The sequence below is a fragment of the Schistocerca gregaria genome, chromosome X (genome assembly GCF_023897955.1).
Source record: "Schistocerca gregaria isolate iqSchGreg1 chromosome X, iqSchGreg1.2, whole genome shotgun sequence".
Lineage (NCBI taxonomy): Eukaryota > Metazoa > Arthropoda > Insecta > Orthoptera > Acrididae > Schistocerca > Schistocerca gregaria.
In genome coordinates this window covers 343,107,388-343,128,290 of record NC_064931.1, presented here as the reverse complement: position 1 = coordinate 343,128,290, position 20,903 = coordinate 343,107,388, and the positions used below count along the sequence as shown (strand labels likewise).

Below are 20,903 nucleotides of genomic sequence, written 5' to 3'. Positions count from 1 at the left end.
TACAGTGTATTTTATGAACTGTATAGCTATCCGAATACAGCTGTAAAAATCAGGCGCGCGCTTATTGTTGATTCAGTACGCCTACGTTATGTTGCCCTAGCCGTTCATACTGTACCGTTCCAGAACAAAAATTAGCTAACTGAAGTTGGTAGCAATGATCATTGGTGTTGCGAGGCAAGCAAGCGATCAGGTGACCTGTGGGTGACCCAGGTTATTGGAAGCGAGTAATTCTGCGGAGGATAGCGAAAGAGATACCGTACAACGCCGAAACGACTGGCATCTCGTGAACTGTCAGCGCAGCCGAACCCTAGAAGGGCAGCAGCCATGTGAGTTGTTTTTTTTTCCTAACTTCGCATTGTTGGCTTTGCAATAAGACAAGTGGCAGTCTTCCCTGCGGTAGGATCCATCGAAGTGTGGAAGAGAAGGTTACCTGTTTCGGAACTAACTCGCGCCTCTGTCTATTTTACTTGCTCTTTTTAGGGTACATCGTATGGACCTCAAGTCTGACAGGCCAGAATGTTCACAGCATGTTACAGATAACTAAATTAACGATAAATTGTCGGTTTCTGTGCTCAAAGGAAATTACTTCCACGATAATTTTGGGAGTGTAATGATACCGTGCTAGAAGTGCTGTACTTTGATTTATTATTGTGTTGTCCCTGCATGTTAATGATTTACCATAGTAAGTAGTGTTTTCTTACATAATGTGTATTCAATCATATCTTTGTTACCGGTATTGTATTATATTGGCCCTCTTTCTTCATTTTGGATGGAAATTCGTCAGTTTTTAGTAACGAAAATCGCAAATTCGTTTTCTTGATTTATTTTTCCTGTCTCATTTTTTACTGTGTTCAACATTAATTACAATAGACCCATGAACTTCAGTTTTGGAGAAACCTGATTGACTAAAACCATTACTTATAAATTATAGAAACTGACCAGAAGATGTTAATAGTGAAATTCCTTAAGAGTGGGCAATGAAATGATCAAAGATTGCCCTAATTTAGAAACATTTATTAACAGCTTCATTGGTAGGGACTGAACACTGATTGCCAACTCACCAACCGTTTTCATAGCCACCACTGAAAAGCTGTCTTCTTGTCGTCAGTCAACACCTTGGCTTCTATAGACTGCCCTGATTTTGGGTGTTGTGATGGTGAATTGGATGTCTCATCCAGTACATAGGGAGAAATGATCATCATAATAAAATAAGAGAAATCAGAGCTCGAATGGAAAGATTTAGGTGTTCCTTTTTCCCACGTGCCATTCGAGAGTGGAATGGTAAAGGAGTAGTATGAAAATGGTTCGATGAACCCTCTGCCAGGCACTTAAATGTGAGTTGCAGAGTAACCGTGTAGATGTAGATGTATCTGTTGGGATTCAGCTTCATGTCAATGTGGCCCCGTATCAGTAATCCATAACTGATGTTACTGTAAAATAAGGCATAGCAGACTGTTAGTAAGTACCACTGTGTTAAGTTTTTAGTTTTCTCACAGGTGATAGGACTCATGAAAGCTTGACACACATTTACAGTGTGCTCTTTCCAGTTTAATTGTTGTTAATGTAGAAACTTGGAAGTTCATCAGTGTTAACAGCACCCAGTGCTCCAGTGTCAGTGAAGCAACATGTCATCCTCTGCTATCTTAATTAATTTAAAGCTTACATGCTATAAACCACTAACTGACCACATCTGCTTGTTGAACACCATGTATGTGACTCCCCATTTTATCAAAGAATGTTGTATCATCTGCAAACAGTAGAATGATTGTTAACATAAAACAGTAATAAATACTTTTATTGAGATTGTGTTGATCACAGTATAGATCCGTGTGGCACATTTTGTAACTTCTCTTTCATGAGACTGCTCCTTTGACTCATAAAACTTGACGTCTGTTAGATAAGGTTTGTCAGTGCAGAACCCCCAGTGCTGTAGCATATTAATTTAGAGATAAGGCCCTTATGTTCTGTAGATCTAATTTTTGCTGTAAGATAGCTACAGGAACACCACTATGAATATGGAATAGATCCATTGATGGCCTTCCTCGATATTGGAGGAGCGTATGGTAGTATATATAGAAACAAGGTATGAAAGTCCATGGAGAACAGAGTAGAAAAGCAAATGATATGGAAGATAAGATAAATGTACAATGTGACAGTACTGAGCAGTTTGAAAGTGGTAGGAGAGATTGTATTGACTGAAACGGAAGAATGGCTTGAGGCAGTGTGATGCACTTTCACCATTACTATTGATTGTGCTGATGGACAAGTTAATAACCAGGGTGGCACAAGTAATTGAAGGACAAAATCAAAAGCTATGGTGTCTGCAGACAATTTGAGGCATGGGGAACCATGTAGTAGGAAGTGCAGGAGTAAGGCAGAAAGGAAGAGTGGATTTAACATACTGTGGACATAGAGGCTATTAGAGATGGAGCAAAGGCTCGGATTGTGTTAAGGATAGGCAAGGAAATTAGCCATGCCCTTTCGAAGGAACCATCCCAGCGTTTACCTGAAGCGATTTAGGGAAATCATGGAAAATCTCTCTCTGGATGGCTGGACGTGGGTTTGACAACCGTCCTCCTGAATGCGTACAGTATGAAGTGCAGGAGCAGTTGGATGTATGGCAACAAATAGCACAAAGATATGGGGTGAAGTTTAGCATGATTAAGTGTGAAATGATAATCACAAACAGGAAGGAGGATAGTCACAACTGGATTAACCATGGCTCAGAAATGACTGAGGAGGATGATGAGTTTAAAGTATGTGGAAAGCTTAATACAAGAGAATGGAAGAAACAGAAATAAGCGAATGGGGTACACAAGCAGACACATTCTTGAAGAGTGTTAGAAGTCTAATACAGAGCAAGGATGTCCTTCAAAACAGTGGAAGAGTTGTGTATCATTCATACTATGTTCGTATTCTGACCAGTGCCTCTGAGACATGGGTAGTTAAAGGAAGGAAGAGAGAGGAGTCTTGAGAAACAGTATAGGAGTGACATAGATAAAAAGGTTAAGAAATGAGAGGATCAGGGAATTAGTGAAGGAGAAACCGCGACAAAATAGGAGAGAGTAACCGAGACATGTTAAAAAATGGAGAAGAGGATAGGCATACCAAGAAAAATAGATGAAATGAAGGGGAAGGGAAGAAAATCAAGAGATATGTGGCTGAAAGGAGTTAAGGACTGTGTGCAAAAGAAAGAAGAGTGCATCAGAGTAGAGACAGAGGACGGTGGAGAGGCTTATATTGCAAACAGACCTAGTTAGAGGTGGGAAACTGTACAAGATGATAAACCCTGGCCTTACATAGGAGGCAGTCAAAAGCCTTTTCTTCGAGAGACTGACCCATCTTTGTAATTTTGTCCAGAGCAGCTGTTGTCATGGACATGGCCATTCAAAAACCATTCTATGCTTCATGAAATATGTTATTGCCTTAAAAGGTACCTAAAAATTCACCTAGTGTTATAGATTCCATCCCCTTAGCCAGCACTGGGATTATGGAGATGGCCTGTAGCTTGAGACGTAATTTATACTGTGTGTGCTAATTTTAGGAAATCTGAGAATGTACCAGGAGACAGGCTTTTATTAATTACTGCAGTTAATAGTTCAGCAGTTTAATCAATTATGCTTTCTAAAACAGTATAGACATGCAAAAAATCAGAGCTCACAGACTGTTTGTAATGTAAAATTTCTACTACTGTTACAATGTTATTTGGATGCACCCTCTTACAGTTTTGTAGGCTGTACTAGTTTCTTGGTTTCAAATAAACTGATGACCTATTTCTACGTCAGGTACTTCATCTACAGCTCTTTCACCCATTGTTATAAAATGCTGGTTGAATACATATGGGTTACACATATGATCCATAATGTGTAAAGAGTCAGTTTAAGGCAATATGTGATACTGGTGTCCAAAACTAAAGCAACAAGCCACAGTTTCCCCATCCTTAGTCTAATTCACAATATAATCATACAAAATAATTGTACAAACTGTCAACAGATGTTCGTATGATTGTGTCCTGCACAGAAGATGAATCGGGTAAACAGACAACTGTGCCAACAATGATGTCAGGACACCTATCAAACAGGATAGTGTTTGGTGGGTAGTCCCACATACACAATCACTGTGCACACAGTCACAGATGATGCAGTATGGCACAGAGAAGACACCCAACAGGATGCCTGCAGTGGAGGGCCATAGGAAGAGTGGAAGCAGGACAGTTGCAAACTGATGTGGCCCGATGACTTAATGTGAATCTTTGTTGTTTTTCAGATGTGGTGACAGTTTACAGAGATTGAAACTTTATCCTGAAGACCAGGGCAGGGCCTACCACATGTAACATCAGAAAGAGAGAACCGTTGGCTGCAAGGGCACAATGGTACCGCCTCAATACTGCACAGCAACTGGCATCTCACCCTGCAGCAGTTACAGGACGTGTTGTACTGAGTCAAACTGCGTACAGAAGGCTTTGGCAGAGTGGCATTTATTGTCAGAGACCTGCTGTATTTGTACCTCTGACGCATTCTCACTGAAGGGAACATCTAGAGAGGAGTCGTCAATGTACCACCTTAATGGTCAAAAAAAAAGTGAGCTGGACGAGCACCTCAACTGGGCGGAGAATACAATCGCAGTGTGCCGAAAGATGTCTGCTTGTCTCTATGCTCTCAAAAAGTTTCGGAACATATTCCCACAGGACTTGAAACGCCAGCTCGTGCAAGCACTCGTTCTACCGAACCTCCACTATTGTGATGTTATTCAACAAGGCATGAGTAGTGAAAACAAAAGACGGCTAGAGCTAACCATGAATGTCTGTGTGCGTTACACCTGCAACATTCGCCGATATGATCATGTTAGTGCTTCATACTCCGAGCTAGGGTGGCTGCGGCCGGACAGACTGTGTGACTACCACACTCTATGTCTACTTCACCGACTCCTCATCGCGCAAGCACCCCAGTACCTAGCTTCAGAGATTAAAAACCTGTCATGCCATCATAATCAAAACACGAGGTCACTCTTATCTGGTATCCTAACTGTGCCCACTCACAAAACAAAAACTTTTGCAAACTCCTTCTCAGTTGCCGCTGTCCGCCTCTGGAACAAACTGCCCCTTACCTTGAGGAAAATTCAATCTCCTGTTGCTTTTAAGAAGAAGTTGAATCATTTCCTACTATCATCCACAAAAAATTCTCCACAAAATTAATGTGCAAGGCCAATCCTCTCATCTGTCAAATAGCAAAGCTAGCGTCTCTTATCTTGCTCCTGAGATGCCTTCCTCTTCGTCTATCTCTATTAGCCACACAGTCTCCTTTTCCTTTATATTTTCCTTAATTATGTTTCATCATGTCTCTCTATTCTTCTCCTCCCTTCACCATGAGTCTCCCTCATACTCCCTGCTGCCAGCACTCCTATCTAAAATCTTTCTCTTCAATAATGTATTTTTCGAGGTGTACCTTTCTAATTGTTTATCTCACTTTTTGTATTAGATGTAGTTTAACATGCCTACTAAAACATATGACTGTAAAATAAGTAGAATGCCTGGTTAGATGTAAGAGAGGGCCTGATGGCCCTAATCTTGCCAGGTTAAATAAATAAATAAAATAAAATAAAGTAATGTTACTTCCACAGATTAGGCCCAATTTGGTCTGGAGAGTGATTCTTGATCTTGAGGGAATGTGTAATACAATTCCATGAACCAACCATTGTGGAAAGCAACTGATATTGAGGATGATCCCTAAGGTGTGGGCAGGGATTATGTTGACAACTCCAACACCTCTCCAAGAAATTGTATGGTTAAATCAGCAAGGTTTAACTGCTGTCAGGTATCACGAAGAGATCTTCAGGCCTCATGTGCGGGTGTTGCAAAGTGCTGTGGGCCCAGACTTTGTATTGCTGGACAATAATGCACAGGTTGAATCACATCAGCATTCACCAACCACTCTCCAAGACTTGTGAGCAGTGTTGCAGGAAGAATGGGTATTATTGCCTCAAAATGAGATTGATGATATTTACAGCATGCCCCATCGTTTGTTGGGCCTGTATTGCTGCCAGAAGTGGTCACACACCATACTGATCTTATTAACCAGTTATCGTTATGTGTGTGTAAATGTTTTAAGTTGCAAAAAAAAAAAAAAAAAAAAAAAAAAATACGAACAACATTTTTGTCTACTGTTATGCATGTTGCAGTTGTTTACTTTCTGTATTATTTATATTGTTTCTACTTTACTATCACCTGATTATACTGTTTTGTGGCAAAATAAATGCAACATTGCAAATTTCAGTTTGTTGCTTTAATTCTGGACATCAGTGTATATACATAATGTAACATTGTGGCTTGTGAGGGGGTTGCTGTGGCTGAATCAATACATTGCTTGGAGTTGTCCAGAGAAAATGATTAACAATTATGTTTAAAATTCACTATTTTACTTTTTATATGTTTTATGTTATTGAGCAAATTGACAAAGATTTTTGTAGAAGATCAATAACAAGTTTGTTGCCGTTCCATTTTTCATTATCATGATAATAAAAAAATCTGGAGCCTTTGTGTATTCAAATTACAATAATTGTTGGTGATATTCTAGTTACTGTACATAACAGATTATACTGGGCATTTCCAAAATTATGAGTGTCTATTTCAGAAACATTACAGTCTCTTCTATTGCTGTCTATGTATTTGGATACACAAGAACACTCGTCATTAAAAAAAGTTATTGAAAAATAATTCTCCTTTATGTCTGTTAAATGGAACACACATAAGATATACCAGCATTTGTGTCTGACTGCAGAACACATTTTGCATAAGGACAAGCTGGGAGAAATTAGGGCAAATATGGAGGCATATTTTTAATTACTGTTTTGAAATAAAAATGAAACAAGTAGATTTTTCTTAGCAATCATATTTTTATATGAAAACCTCTACTTTTAGCTACTTTTCTACATAATGACCACCAGTATTAAGGCACCAGCTTTTGAATACTGTCTTCATAGAAATCTGCTGCCTGATTAGACAACTATTGGAACATGGTCATTTTGACATTGTCTTTGTCATAGCAGTGATCACCCAGATGCTTCTTCCAATGCAGAAACATGTGTCAGTCTGTTTTCTCTCACTTTTTCAGAAACTTGCTGCACCAAATCATCAGCAATAAGTGAAGGTCACTCACATTATTCCTCATCATGCACATTCATATGGCCATCTTTATGAGCTCTCATCAATTTCCATACTATCCCATCACTCATAATGTTGTCTCCCTACGCATAACTGATCTGACAAGGAATTTCTGCCACTGTCACACCTTTAGCACTAAGAAAATGAATCACGGTGTGTATTTCAGTCAGCAGGATTCTCAATTGGAGGAGGCATTTCAAATACTCACAAACAAACGTAAATAGGCCAAATGACTATGTAGTGGCACCTGTGGCTTGCCGAAAGTGTGTGGCCCTTCCTTTAAAAAAACACGCTCGTAGATAGTCCTTCTTTCTTGCCCAATAAGTGATTGGACAGGAAAGGAGATCACTAGTATTACTATGCACCGGGGTATGTTGATGCAGAGTAGTAGTGGACTTGAAATTGAATCTCATGCAACTCTGTGATTTCTCCATTGTCACTCAAATTGTTGCCCCTTGTAACTTGCTTTGAATAATTCAGCAATATCTTGTACAATTTTTTCATTGCGTGTGATTCAATCTGATTGTTTGCAAGACCATTAATTGTACATAACTAAAGCTTGTCCAAAAGTTTCATGAACTGTACATCAAAAAGCATTCGGAAGATCACAGCAAATAGCAGCTACTAAAATTTTGTTATTTTAGATTTTTAATATTTGGTACGTAAATTCATAACTGCATTTTTAAGTGGGCACCCTTTCAGGGACCTGAACTATGGTATACGAAGTATATTATTTCTACTTGAGTATGATGCTGCACTGAATAGAGTAAACTACTTTCTCCTGTGTTTTTCAAAAAGATTGCAATAATGAAACTATACAATGATCATTTAAGTATCTCACATAACCTCTGTAAAAAATTTAGAAATGGCATCTCTAATCTATGTGAAAAATCCCCCGTGCAAGGGATTATTTCCTATAACAGTATCACTAATGATATGTCTTCAGTTCGAACATATTTTCAGAATTCTATAAAAGATTTGACCACCTTATTAGCTGTTTTTGAGAACTTTTGTAATTCTGTTAATTTCAGGTTAAGATGCCACTTAAAGTGGCTTAAATTTTTATGGGCAACTGCGTTCGAACATATTTTCAGAATTCTATAAAAGATTTGACCACCTTATTAGCTGTTTTTGAGAACTTTTGTAATTCTGTTAATTTCAGGTTAAGATGCCACTTAAAGTGGCTTAAATTTTTATGGGCAACTGTCCTCTCAGGCACTTAAATACCTCAGTCCTTTACAAAAACACTGCATTGGTCTATATTTCCTAAATTAGTATCACATGTACAAAAAAATACATGGGAGAGTACTGTTTGCTTCAAAAGATCATTCAGTGACAAAATAATATATGGATTTGTCAGAACCAGTCTGAAAAGCTTGTAAGAGTGTTACAGATTAAGCTGTGCTGAGAAATAATTTTTGAGGAAAAAATTTGATACATCACACTATTTTATAGTTAATTGACATTGAAGTTATCCAATCGGGCCATTTTGGGCACAAATTCAAGTAGACTGCCAGACAGTGTCAGTTGTTCTTGTAGCATAGATGATAGCACACAAGACTACTCAGTCTTTGGCTAAGGTTTGATCTTTACTACTGTCCTATGTCCAATTTTTTTATCGCTCTCTTGTTTGGTTTAATTAAGCCAAATGAACACATTTGGCAACACCATCTTTGGCAGGCCTGTTGACTTTGTACCCACAACAGCCTGATTGGCTAACTTCAGTGCTAATTAACTCAGGAACTGTGCAGCATATCAAGTTTTTTCTTAACAATTATTTCTCAGCACAACCTACCCTGCAACTCCCTTACCAGCTTTCCAGACTGTTTGTGACCACCCTGTATAATGCACAAAATAAAAGACAAGTAGTAAAAGATGTCATAAACTCATAACTGGAAAATGCTGACATAAAACAACATTCAAATCAAATATGGAAACATAGTGAAAGGAAGTCAGTAGGAGTTGGTGAATTTTGTAAATTACTATTTATCTTGTATTCAGTCTATCCTCCTAAAATGCATGTAGCACCAACAATGAATTACACTGGAAGTGCAATTACTTTATTTTCCATGTAACTGCATGAAGTGAGCAAAATGATGCAGAGACTAAAAAAGTAAGAAGTCAGCAGGCATAGATGATGTTGTGGTATCAGTTCTGAAGATGTGATTGGACAGTATACATATCCCATTAACAAACTTAATGAGTCCTCCAGTTATTTTTCCACAGTACCTGAAGTACATAGTACTTGTGCCATTACTAAAGGAAGATAATGCAGAGAGTATAGAAAACTACATGCCAATTTCACTAATAGGATTGTTCTTAAAAACAATTTAGTCAGCCATTAACAGTAGACTGAGTTACCTGTATAATTACAACCTCCTTAAAGAAGCACAGTTTGGTTTCTGAAGTAGAAGGAATACAATTTCAGCCATTCACAAATATGATAAGTAAAGCTCTTGACAAGGATGACTGTGTTACATTCATGTTGTTAGACTTGTCCATGGCTTTTGACACTGTTCACTATAAAATACTACTAAGCAAACAAGAAGCACTAGGTGAAGAGGAATTGCAAATGATTGCTTCCTGTCTTACCTGGAGAGTAGAGTGCAGAATGTAGTGTGTGTTCATGTGCTTGTTGATGGTGAATTTTAGTAAAACAATTGTCACACAAGAAACACATAAATGTGTTTCTCAGGGTAGCATGTTGAGTGCAGTTCTGTTATATGTATCAGTGAGTTTCCAGATAGTATAAGACAGGGAGAAAAAGTTCTCTTTGCTGCTGACAGCAACGTCATAGTGTCCGAAAAAAACATGAGAACTTATAATAGAGAAGGCAAATAAAACTAACAAGAATGTGTACAATTGGGTAGTATGTAATAAATTGACATTGAACATAAAGAAAAACTGTATACATTTCAGCATAAGAAGGGAAAACAGGTGTCGCATGAGGAAAAATGGATAGATAGCATAACAAATATGAAGTTCTTAGGTATGAACATTGTCAGTTAACATGGAATGAACAAACAAAGATGCTAGCAAAAACAATGTCATTAGCATGTTACACATTTAGGGTACTGTCATCAGTTTGTCTTGTGGTGACACACTATTCCTATTCCTATTCTTAGCAATGGGATTCTTGTTTTGGGGATCAAAGGCACGAAACAAATGGTAGAATAGGGCTTTAAGAATAAGAACTAATTGTAACAGCTGGACTCACTGTAAAGTACTACTTACAAAACTGGGCATCGTTACTGCACAAAGTATGTTCCTCTATCAATTTATTGTGCATATCAGGAAAACACTAGTGTTTCACTAATAGTTCTGTACATAATCACAGAAAAAGAACCAATTTGGACTTACATTTACTAAATAAAAAACAACCAAAAAAGTCAAAACAGTATTTTCTATCAAGGAATAAAACTGTAATACATTGCCCAAACAAATGAAAAGATATCTAAAATACACCTCTGTAAAAATGGAGCTAAAACATTCTTCATAAATAATGCATACTACACAATTAAAGATTAAGTATGGAACTCAGAGTAAGATTTAATAATGAGAGGGGACAACTACGACATACTGTCAGACTACAGTACATGATCACAATGTTATGCTTTTACAAGATGATGTGCGAATTTGTATAGTGTGTTATGGTAATGTCTTGTCAGCCTCCTGGGCTCAACATCTGACTCATCACAGCAGAGTGATGACTGTTTTCAAAAGAAACTGAAAAGAGAAAAATATGTATGAATCACAGTAGCATGTGTGTGGATCTGGAGTCAAGTTCTCTAATCAGTCGGAAGAGTCAGTACGTAGATGTGGAGAAACACCGCATAAATCTTTTTGATATTGTACAATATCTTACGCAAATTTTTTGATCAAAAGAAAATTATATTATAGGGCTAACAACATGAGGCTGTACAGTTTTCGAGACCCAGGCAACATATCTGGGAGAATGGAGTTTTCTCAGTCCATCCACTGTGATTTAGATTTTCCTCCTGGAAGAGTAAATAATCAGCATCATCTGTGGGAGGAACTAGACAGTCCAATAAGCCATACATGCCTAGTCAGTGACTTGACAGAGAATCAAAGTGCAGAACAGCTTTTCTTACTTCACTGTGAAGACAATCATTTAGAACATCAAGTAGTTGTGTTTTTTACTGGAATGTAATGTCAAAGTGTGCCATTATTATTTCCCAGAGCTTGACTGTAAATACACTGCTTGACAATAAAAGTGAAGCAGGCAGAATATGTGGTGGGATGTCAACGTAACTTTGTACATATACACACCATCGGTGACTATGAAAATCATTAGAGTTGCTGGTAGAATGGTCACCAAAACACATTAGAGTTTTTCATGTTTAGTGTTGTACTGCAGGGTTAGGTACGTGTAATTGATGTGAACAGAGTCAGTGTTGAGTGATCATTGTAAGGGCATGAAGATGTCACATGTTCTTGCAAGGCAGCATTTTCAGCACCTGAGTTCAAAAAGAACCTCGTTGTGGGTCTTCATTTGGCTGGCTGGTTGATTCGTGCAATATTTGGATTTGTGGGTCTTTCAGATGTGACAGTGGCCCAATGTTGGACTGTGTGGGACACTTGGGCAAGCATGCTTGTCATCAAGGCTCCAGTAGAACACATCTGATCACCAGGAGGAAAGATTACCATCTTGTGGACCAAGCAATTTTAACTCCGTAGCTTCTGCACTTGACATCCAAGAAAAAGTAACGGACTTCCTGCAACATACAGTTCATCCCACAGCATTGGCCAGAGACTAGCAGCAGCCAGACTATGGAATTACCATTCCATACTCAGGCTGCCATTAACATCACAACTCAACACAAACAGCTGCTTTTGGAATGCTTACATGACCAGAAAGCATGGACAGCTTATGAATGGTGTCACATTGTATTCAGCAATGATGAAGTGTAATTCTGCACTACTCCAGATGACCATTGTTGGTGTATATGGCAGTGTCCTGAGGAGAGGTCCCATTCTTATGTGTGTGTGTGTGTGGGGGGGGGGGGCATTAGGTATGACTTCAGGTCATGTCTAGTAGTGATTAAGGAACACTGATGGCTCAGTGGTACATTACAGACATCCTGCATCCTCTTGTGTTACTTCTCATGCCACAGTATTGTGATACCATTTTTCAGCAGGACAGTGTTATTCTACACATGACACATGTGTCTATGAACTGCCTGCATTTTGTTTAGGTACTTCCATGGCCAGAAAGCTCCCCAATTTCCATCATCTTCCATACCTCTGTTGTCAGTGCATCTGTAATTTGTCTTTGTGTAGATGGGTGTTGCTGCCTCATCTTTTAGTTGTTATGTGATACATATTTTTTTGTCAAGTTTCTCCATCTGAGTATCAGAGAGAGAGAGAGAGAGAGAGAGAGAGAGAGAGAGAGAGAGAGAGAGAGAGAGTTTGTTTACTGTGTTTCTTATTGCACCTTAGGTTATTTGTGGTTCCATGGGTGGCTGTGGACTTCATCCATTATAGTGTCTACTTTTTGACCTTTCTATAGATGTCAAAGCTGTAATAGTGATTGCTTTTTGTACAGTTATATCTAGAAAGTTGAGTTTACTTTCTTTTTATGCTTTCGATTTAAATACACCAATCTGTACTACTAAATTAAGATAATTTGTAATTTAAGTTTGTTACCAAAAATCTTGAAAAGTTCTTGACCAATTTACTTCAGATTTTTACATAATAATCTAATAAACATTCAGATGGATATAGGCTGCACTTTTTTTAAATGTATATGGTATATATAGCCAAGCTGATGCACCTTCACCCATGACGTGCAATTTCAGTGTGCATCCATACATTCTCAGGCCCACTTATAGAGGCCACATGGTTTGACCCCCTGGCATGCTCTGGTGTGCTACCAAAGAAAGAACATTATGCAATTTTGTCATATGATGACATGATGGAGACCGTGACTGTTGTTTGAAGACAAATGTTGATGGTGTTAGGACAGCAACCAGCCACAAATTTACTTTCAGTTCCTCTATTCAAAGGAAACCATTACCGGTTTCAAATCGTTGTGATTCATCCTCAGATGGTTTACACGCTTTCTTTATGACATTTGGTATGTTTTTACAGAGTAATTGTACTAAAATATAAATAAAACATAATTGTAAACACGCCACACACAGATGGTTGCATTACAGATTTATGTTACATGTGACTTACGTGAAACGTCGGTTTCGAGTGTTTGTTTTGTCATTGAACTTGTATAGCCAAGCTGAATTTGCACGTGGACAAGGACAATCCAACATGAGCAGTACTTGTGAAGTGGGGGCTGCACACTGATCTCTTGATGATGGTGGCCATTTGGAAGCATTAGCAGGACCATTAGGTGTACACACAAGAAATGAAGTGGCTCACTACAAATTCTTCTAATGTATACTGTGGTCTCTACATTTCACACACAGTAACAGGCTGCATTTTGTGGAGAATCGTTCTTACAATGTATGTGCCACTCCAGGATGCAACCCAGTTGTGACTTGATTGAATTCCTAGCACAGGCTTCATAGCAGACCACTTTCCTCTCTTTTTTAAACAGAATTCCCTTAATAACTTTCATTTAGAATTAAGAGTTTTACGTTTGTTACAAATGTTAATATGGCGTGTACAAATCTAGTAGCACCTCTTACAGCATCAACAGCTTCATACTGGAGATTAAATCTTGTTGCAAGATGCTTACAGACACCTCCTACCCCATCACATGCACTTTTTCCATGACCTGTTGCTGAAAATGTCCATTTTTTGTCTTAATTCCTGTACTACAGTGTTGACCAAGCTCATAAGGCTGATAGCAGTTTTTAAAATGAAACGCTGCAGCATCAGTCATGTACACATGTTTAGGAAATGCAGGGCCTCTAGGTGCTATATCATCAATCATCATGCTGATAGCGTAGCATGCATGTGGATTGTCATTAATGAAATAATCACTGACAATATCAAAACAGTGTGATATTCCAAGGAAGTGAATATTGATACCTGTGATGTGTGCCAGTGGAAAATTTGAATTTCGTTCTGCAAAGCAAGATACCATTTCTCAGAAAAGTCAAAATGAAGAACTAATGTGTCAGTATTCTGGGAAGTAGTTGATTTTACTTCTGCTATGGCCAGTCTCTTAATCCTCCAGATATGATGGTGAGCTATTCCTTTCATGACCCAATGGCTAACCTGCATAACAAACTTCTCTGGCTCTACTGCCTTCTTCATCAGCTCCCCTCCCTCCCACAATGCATAGGTTATGTCATTGTCAGTATCCTGAAGGTGTAATGCTTCAACAGTCATCACTTCAGCACCAGAACACATTGCACACTCCTGCAACCAACATTTATATTGCGGCTCTTGCTATATACACAAAAGCATCAGGTCCATCTCTATGTGGTTCTTCCCTATGATGCTGCTTATGGCAAAACAAACAAGTTTCAAATTAGTGCAGTAAATACATGTGGACACTTCCTTCACTGGCTGGCATTTTACCCATTATGGTAATAAGGAGTAGAATTTTGTGAGACCAATTTGTCAGTAACTGTACCTTCCCAGTATAGGTGGCTGCTGAGATAGCAATATTTAGGTTTTGAAACCATGCACATCACATTTTGTGCAGGTTCTGCACCAAGTGTATCTACATTATACACTTCACAAAGTTTTGAAACTGTTGCTTGTGTAAAACTTGTTTCAGTTTCTTCCACTTTTCTTTTTACATACTTTTTTCTTATTGTGCTTCTTACCTTTTCTGGGTGTTTAACAGGGCCTATAGTAGGGGCTACAGCAAAAATGCTAACACCCAACACATCAGCAATTTCACATACAGGAATATAAACATCTGCACTCTTGTCTTCAGTTTCACAGTCAGGTGATGGTAATTGTTCAGGTGGGTTGTCACTAAATTTATTCTTGTAGTGAGTGTAGCAATTTCTGCACAATGGATGTGATGCTGACACTGTTACTTGAGGATCAAGATATTTCTACAATACCTCTGACAGATTTCCAACAACTGTGAAGTGTTTTTCACTTTTCTTAAACTCACCTTCTTGTGTCTCTTTTTGTAGTCCATGAACCTCACTCTTTCACTACTGTATTTCCACACTAACATTGTATCTAACAAATATTTCAAACTAAACACAAAATCCTATGCAGAATGGTTTATGCACAAGTTCTCACTCATTTGATATTAACAGAAAACCACTGGAAACAGTGTTATCGACATGCATATACTACACTAGAAATTCAGTGTTGTGAAACATGCAGAATGTGGAAAATTTTTTAACACTTTACACAAAAAAATATTGAGCACTGTGTTTGCACTCACTACTAACATATTAATCTAAGAATATTTTGTGCAACTCTCAAAAGTTTTCGGATGCGGGTTTCCAAGTAAATACACTCCTGGAAATGGAAAAAAGAACACATTAACACCGGTGTGTCAGACCCACCATACTTGCTCCGGACACTGCGAGAGGGCTGTACAAGCAATGATCACACGCACGGCACAGCGGACACACCAGGAAGCGCGGTGTTGGCCGTCGAATGGCGCTAGCTGCGCAGCATTTGTGCACCGCCACCGTCAGTGTGAGCCAGTTTGCCGTGGCATACGGAGCTCCATCGCAGTCTTTAACACTGGTAGCATGTCGCGACAGCGTGGACGTGAACCATATGTGCAGTTGACGGACTTTGAGCGAGGGCGTATAGTGGGCATGCGGGAGGCCAGGTGGACGTACCGCCGAATTGCTCAACACGTGGGGCGTGATGTCTCCACAGTACATCGATGTTGTCGCCAGTGGTCGGCGGAAGGTGCACGTGCCCGTCGACCTGGGACTGGACCGTAGCGAAGCACGGATGCACGCCAAGACCGTAGGATCCTACGCAGTGCCGTAGGGGACCGCACCGCCACTTCCCAACAAATTAGGGACACTGTTGCTCCTGGGGTATCGGCGAGGACCATTTGCAACCGTCTCCATGAAGCTGGGCTACGGTCCCGCACACCGTTAGGCCGTCTTCTGCTCACGCCCCAACATCGTGCAGCCCGCCTCCAGTGGTGTCGCGACAGGTGTGAATGGAGGGACGAATGGAGACATGTCGTCTTCAGCAATGAGAGTCGCTTCTGCCTTGGTGCCAATGATGGTCGTATGCGTGTTTGGCGCCGTGCAGGTGAGCGCCACAATCAGGACTGCATATGACCGAGGCACACAGGGCCAACACCCGGCATCATGGTGTGGGGAGCGATCTACACTGGCCGTACACCTCTGGTGATCATCGAGAGGACACTGAATAGTGCATGGTACATCCAAACCGTCATCGAACCCGTCGTTCTACCATTCCTAGACTGGCAAGGGAACCTGCTGTTCCAACAGGACAATGCACGTCCGCATGTATCCTGTGCCACCCAACGTGCTCTAGAAGGTGTAAGTCAACTACCCTGGCCAGCAAGATCTCTGGATCTGTCCCCCATTGAGCATGTTTGGGACTAGATGAAGTGTCGTCTCACACGGTCTGCACGTCCAGCACGAACGCTGGTCCAACTGAGGCGCCAGGTGGAAATGGCATGGCAAGCCGTTCCACAGGACTACATCCAGCATCTCTACGATCGTCTCCATGGGAGAATAGCAGCCTGCATTGCTGCGAAAGGTGGATATACACTGTACTAGTGCCGACATTGTGCATGCTCTGTTGCCTGTGTCTATGTGCCTGTGGTTCTGTCAGTGTGATCATGTGATGTATCTGACCCCAGGAATGTGTCAATAAAGTTTCCCCTTCCTGGGACAATGAATTTGTGGTGTTCTTATTTCAATTTCCAGGAGTGTAATTTGGAAACCCCCATGAAAATGCAATATTTTACATTTTTAGTAATAAACATTTGCTAATACAGATAGCTGGAGCCTAGAAGATGCTGTTTATAATTACATAAGTAGTATCTGGTAATATGACTAGAAAATAGCCTTCTGTGACTTTCGAAATGAGAAAAAAAATGTTTAAGTGGAAAAATTTATTTAAAATTCACATTTTACTCTCACATTTGTAAGTTAAAGTAAATCTATAAGTGTATAGGTGTCAGCTGAATTTCGACGTACTAAGAGGGAACTTGAATGCAAAACATCTGCCAGGTCTCCAGTACTTTTGGTTTATTAGTTAGAGAGAGAGAGAGAGAGAGAGAGAGAGAGAGAGAGAGAGAGAATTCATGACCATGAGTTGACATGACCTGATGACCTGTATGATATGACCTGTATGATTTGAGATGGAGTCACCTCACTCTCAATATCTCATTTCCCAGCAGCAATCTTTCACAGAACAGCATCAGGCTCTCGCCACTGCTCTCAATCAAGTGGCATCTGCGTGTTCACGACGGGTTACTCTCCTGTCAGTGCAATCATATTCCTTTCCTGCATATGATGAATTGGCTGAAGATTGGGATTCCTATGAGACACGGCTACACCAACATTTCTGGGTTTTTCACATGGACAGCACAATCCTATGTAAGGCTTTCTTTCTTTCCTGGGTTTCGCTGCACTACTATCAGTTGTTGTGCTAACTTGTGCATTTGTAACAACTGACCAGTTTAGCACTTTATGAAATGTGCAAGCGTCTCCCATCATATTTCTGTGACCAAACATACATTACTGCGACACGTGTTGAATTTTACCATTGTCAGAAACACCAAAACCAGTCTTACAGAGCCTGGGCTGCAGAATTACACAGGTTGAGCAATCATTAAAAATTTGTCACTAATATCTATCATGAATCCTATGTTGATCATGTGGTGAGTGATATTAGTGGTCTGGCCCCAGATAGGGAAGTCCACGAAAAAGCACTTCATTGTGAGAATCCTACACTTATGGTTGTGTACAATATAGCACAGTACTTTGAAGAGTCACAGGCTTGAGGCAACCAGATTGCTTTGTGGGCGGAAGTATCATAAGTTGCTCACTCAACCCCAGTTAGGCATGCTGCAGATGTTCAGGATGATGGGGAAGCCATTGCAACAGTACAACATTCACCTCAGCATTAGATAGGGCAGTGTGAGCTATGGGCACAGCAGCAAGAGGTCACATCACAACAGTGGCTGCATGCTTCCCTTTCAGCTTGCCCATACTGCTGGGTGCCCTAAGCATTGGGCTGTATACAACAGATGTTGAAAGAAAGGTCACATTGCATCAATGTGTAACTCCTCACCAAACGTCGTGGTCACAGTTGTACCAATGAATGTAAACTGTATCTCTACAATGACTGTCTCCCTGAGCAAATTGTTTATTGACTTGCATGTTGTTAATAAACTGCTAAAAATGCAAGTAGACATAGGAGCCACAGTGACTTTACTAAATGCACAAACATACAGGGACTTCGGCTCCCCTGCCCTCACAAAGGTTTCACGTAAGTTTGTTAGGTACAATAAACAGCTGATTCCAATCCTAGGTCAGTTCTCTGCTCCTGTCTCGCACAGATCTGTTGCTTGCCCTCTCACCTTCTTTGTTGTGGATCGTTCCCGTACCAGATCATGTTTGGGATGGATGCATTTAACGCTTTCTGTTTCTCCATTGCCGATGAGGTAAATTTTGTGTCAGACCAAGTTCTGTATCAGAAACTGGAGTCCCTCTGTTCTGAGTTTTTGTCACTGTTTTCCCTTAGCTAAGTTGTGCTACCGGTTTTTAGGCCCACATTACTTCCAGTGAATGGTCTACACCACTGGTCATCATTAAGAAACTGATGAGTAAGTTTCCCCTCTATGGCAAATTCAGTGTCATGTTTAACACACAGTCTGTGACAAATACATACTTTTTGCCCCACCATGACAAGTTGCTCACAGAATTTTCAGGAGGCAACTACTACCACCAGCTCGCCTAGGATGAGGCCATTAGGCATCTTTTTGTTGTCAATACACTTTTCAGGCTATACCAATATCAACACTTGCCGTTTGGTGTCACTAGTGCACCCACAATTTTTCAGCATTTTATAGAACAGCTGACAGCCTTTGTGCACGACTGTATCAATTACCTCGGGAATATTGTTGTTTCGGGTTCTTCCACCAAAGACCACCTTAGTAATCTCCGACTGTTGTTTCCTGTTTTGCAGTCTGTGAGTCTCAAGTGCAATCTTGCTATGTATAGGTGTTCTGTTAAAACCAGCTGTGAGAAAGAAAATGCTGTGTTGTGAAAATGCACAGTTTTAACTTAACCTCAGAGTATTTAAGCCATTAGATCTAGCATGTGTTTCACATATATTCTTTCTCCTTCTATATAATTTTCAACAACAATTGTGTACACAACAGTGTGCTGTTTTGTTTTCAGTCATTTTTGAGAGGAGTTCACAGAGAAAGGAAGGGGGTAAGTTGGATAGAGAGAGGGCTGAAGAGAGGATGGAGAGGGATTTTTTTGGAGGGGGGGGGGCTGAGTTGGACAGTGAGAGGGGGAAGGAGGATATTATGAAGTATGTACAATTCCCATACATATTTAGCGATTGCAAAGCGTTTCTGGGTTCACTAGTAATAATATGAATGTACACTAAAGCTCAGCCTTCCTTATGCACTGCTGGTACAAAACATGTGCATTGTGCTGAGCATCTACAAAAGAAGAGAGATGCATTTCAATACTTACTTTAATCCTCCTCCCCTCCCTTCTCCTTGAAGCAGTCACCACTGATGGACCCAAAATTTAATTGCCACTCATTTGGAAAAATTGATAGCATCAAATGACATTCACTTCAAAAGTGCCACTTCAATGCTACATACAGTGTTATTATTGTTATGGTTTTAGCATCGATAGTGAGTGAACACTAAACACTAGAGGCTGTAAGTTTTTCAACTTCTGATTCAGAACTAGGGATTCTAGTGATGAAAAAAAACTGTATTACACCAGTGTCAGCAGACAATGATGTAGCTCTAAGTTTGAATTATAACATCATTTTTTACAGGTCATGCATATTTTCTAAAGCATCTTGGAAATGGGTGAACACAAAAGAAAGCTACCTCCCATTGTACATAACAGAAATAGTTTAAATTGTAGTAGTTCTGCTGTCTTATTGACAAAAGTAGTTTGTTTCCTCTGTACATTCTTTAGGGAAATTGCTGTGTGTATTTGTTCCCTTTGAAATGAGAGTGAACATTTCAGCTTCTTCAAAAAATGGAATGCTCTCTCTCTCTCTCTCTCTCTTTCTCTCTCTCTCAAGCGTAGGCAAGTTGCACCTTTGATGGTCCGTCTAGGTCAACCTGCCAGTAGCTACGTTAACACCAGAATAGCGCTCAGTGTCACAGAGGCACTCAAATCCTCATGACCAGAAATGGTTTTAGCATCGATAGTGAGTGAACACTAAACACTAGAGGCTGTAAGTTTTTCAACTTCTGATTCAGAACTAGGGATTCTAGTGATGAAAAAAAACTGTATTACACCAGTGTCAGCAGACAATGATGTAGCTCTAAGTTTGAATTATAACATCATTTTTTACAGGTCATGCATATTTTCTAAAGCATCTTGGAAATGGGTGAACACAAAAGAAAGCTACCTCCCATTGTACATAACAGAAATAGTTTAAATTGTAGTAGTTCTGCTGTCTTATTGACAAAAGTAGTTTGTTTCCTCTGTACATTCTTTAGGGAAATTGCTGTGTGTATTTGTTCCCTTTGAAATGAGAGTGAACATTTCAGCTTCTTCAAAAAATGGAATGCTCTCTCTCTCTCTCTCTCTCTTTCTCTCTCTCTCAAGCGTAGGCAAGTTGCACCTTTGATGGT

At 39.8% G+C, this 20,903-nt stretch overlaps 1 protein-coding gene across 3 annotated transcripts in view; it reads left to right on the top strand.

The window, feature by feature from the left end:
• Positions 1-212: 212 nt before the first annotated feature.
• The window catches only part of LOC126298940 (uncharacterized), a 256,120-nt gene continuing 235,429 nt past the window's right edge, over positions 213-20,903 (top strand). For all 3 annotated transcript variants that reach the window (XM_049990540.1, XM_049990538.1, XM_049990539.1), the window contains exon 1: positions 213-326. In XM_049990540.1, the coding sequence (XP_049846497.1) occupies positions 325-326 (2 nt within the window). In that variant the 5' untranslated portion in view covers positions 213-324. The remainder of the gene's footprint in view (positions 327-20,903) is intronic.